The following is a 2,720-nucleotide window of genomic DNA, read 5'->3' on the forward strand; positions in this document are numbered from 1 at the left end:
ATTTAGTTGCATTAAATATTTAGTTCTGTTGTGTTGCATTATACTGCTGTGCGATGAAATTAAATGCAAACTACAATTTGAATGTCTGCAAACATTGGCAAGAATCTGCAGCTAAATTTAGATATAAGATTTGCAGTGTCTGTTGTTTCTTCTTTCTTCTTCTTTTTTTTTTTCCTTTTCATTTTTGATGGGGAAAGTATATTAAAAAAATGTTGAGGAATTTGACCTGCTTTCTTTTTCCCTTTCTCTTTTCAGGTTTGCAGAGCATGCCAGGAGACTACATATCTCAGGGTGGTCCTATGGGAATGAGTATGGCGCAGCCAAGTTACACTCCTCCCCAGATGACCCCACACCCTACTCAATTAAGACATGGACCCCCAATGCATTCATATTTGCCAAGCCATCCCCACCACCCAGCCATGATGATGCACGGAGGACCCCCTCCCCACCCTGGAATGACTGTGTCAGCACAGAGTCCCACAATGTTAAATTCTGTAGATCCCAACGTTGGTGGACAGATCATGGACATCCATGCCCAATAGTATAAGGGAACTCAAGGGAAAAGAAAACACATGCAAAAACAAACAAGCAGACAAACAAAAACCTATTTTAAGACTTACTGAACTTTGACCAGATGTTGACACTTGCCATGAAATTCCAGACAGCTGTGATTATTTTTTACTTTTTGTCATTTTTTTTTCATCAAGCATCAGAGGACCAATAAGACAAGAAAACAAATGTGAAATAATGGGCTCGCTGAGAATATTCTGTCCATGTCAAGATCCTCTGGGAAAAGACTCCGAGAGTTATAACTACTGTAGTATAAACATAGAAACTAAGTTAAACTTGTACATTTCTGTTGATCACTCCGTTATGTTGCCTCAAATAGTTTAGAAGAGAAAAAAATATATATATCCTTGTTTTCCACACTATGTGTGTTGTTCCCAAAAGAATGACTGTTTTGGTTCATCAGTGAATTCACTATCAAGGAGAGACTGTGTAATATTTTAAATCTGTTGGGCCAATGAGAAAAGAACCACGCTGGAGACCATGGTGAACATTTGGCTGAACCTCATCCCTCAGACCCCGGCTTCAAGAATGTGTTTTCATGCCCAGCCTTCATTTCTCCATAAATGTGTACTTTAGTTTCAAACAGATCTTTATAGTTTTGTGCTTCATAAGCCAACTATTCTTATTTTGGAGGACTCTTCTTCAAAGAGCTTGCCATTGAAAACTTAAAGACAAAGAAGGAGCTTCTTCCAGGAGTTCTGAGCCTTGGCTGTGGACAAAAATAATCTTAAGTTGGGCAGCTTTCCTCAACACAGAAAAGTTATGAACGGTCATGGCACCACAACTGGGACTTAATCAGAAACTCAAAGCTTGGGGGATAAAAAGGAGCAAGAGAATACTGTAACAAACTTCGTACAGAGTTCAGTCTATTAATTGTTTCATGTTAGATATTCTATGTGTTTACCTCAATTGAAAAAAAAAAAAAGAATGTTTTTGCTAGTATCAGATCTGCTGTGGAATTGGTATTGTATGTCCATGAATTCTTCTTTTCTCAGCACGTGTTCCTCACTAGAAGAAAATGCTGTTACCTTTAAGCTTTGTCAAATTTACATTAAATACTTGTATGAGGACTGTGACGTTATGTTTAAAAAAGGTGTTAAGTCACAAAATGCGGTAATAAATATTTCATTTTTGATTTTTTTTTGACCTTTGTGTTTTTAATAGTTTTTTAGGTAGAGTAGTACAATGCCTACTATATGCAGTGGTAAAAGTAGGTGGTATCCCCCAGAAATTGAAACACCAATATTTTTGTAAGGTAACCATCTATAGCCTTTCAAAGTGTACTTTGCCTTTAAATTCTATAAGCAGAAAACTCTGAAAGGTATGGAATTGTATGTGTGTGTGTCATGTTGAAATCTCACCTTCAACATGTCCAGCCTCCTTTTTTAAATGCATGATGTTTAAAAAAAAATCTTTCTCATAAAGCTTTTTGTGTTCTTCCTGTGCCAAAATAAAAGGTTTTTGGGGCGTTAATTTTACATCATAAGAAATAACAAGCGTCTGTGCTCAAAGATAATTCATCTGCCTGTGTTTTTTCTCTGTCTTACAGAAATACTCTTGAATATGTAAATTAAAATTTCCATATAGATGTGCATAGATGAGTAAACAACTTCCATGGAGTTTGAAATCTTGAGTTTACAGGATTACTAAATCATTACTATTTAAGATAAAGTGCATGCTGATGTCTTTTTTAATTTCAGACACCTTCACCTATAGGTGTGCCAGTGTGGTGATTTGGAGACTATACTTCATTTTTTTTTCCTAAGACAAGAGCTGACCAGAGAGTGTAATGCCACTCTCAAAATTCTACACATTTCTGGAAATCTATGCCATTCTCTTTCTGACACAATGGCTGCTCATGTGTGCAAAGTGTGAGGTATCTGCATGTCCCCTCCATCTTTCAAATAAGTATATACTCTCCTGGAATTCTGGAACACTTCAATTTTCATCTGATGTTTAGATAAGATACTGTCATTAACTTTAACTTGCTGTGTGATATTGACTAGATAAAGCAATGGTTCACTATCCCTGGGAACTTGGAAGAAATCCATAGCTGTATCTTCTTTGAGATTCTTCTGTCTTCCCATTGCTAACAGTTTTTTTTTTTTGCTAGAAGTTGCATATAAGTGGACAAAGAAATAAACTTCTAT

General features: G+C 36.3%; 1 protein-coding gene across 7 annotated transcripts in view; it reads left to right on the forward strand.

The window, feature by feature from the left end:
* The window catches only part of MEIS2 (Meis homeobox 2), a 249,595-nt gene extending 247,890 nt beyond the window's left edge, over positions 1-1,705 (forward strand). For 4 of the 7 annotated variants that reach the window (XM_007527855.2, XM_060175159.1, XM_016190290.2 and 1 more), the window contains one exon: positions 256-1,705. In XM_007527855.2, the coding sequence (XP_007527917.1) occupies positions 256-542 (287 nt within the window). In that variant the 3' untranslated portion in view covers positions 543-1,705. The remainder of the gene's footprint in view (positions 1-255) is intronic. The other 3 variants (XM_007527857.3, XM_060175161.1, XM_007527858.3) reach the window with 1 other exon arrangement.
* Positions 1,706-2,720: the final 1,015 nt, after the last annotated feature.

This window comes from Erinaceus europaeus, chromosome 16 (genome assembly GCF_950295315.1).
Source record: "Erinaceus europaeus chromosome 16, mEriEur2.1, whole genome shotgun sequence".
In the NCBI taxonomy this organism is placed as follows: Eukaryota; Metazoa; Chordata; class Mammalia; order Eulipotyphla; family Erinaceidae; genus Erinaceus; species Erinaceus europaeus.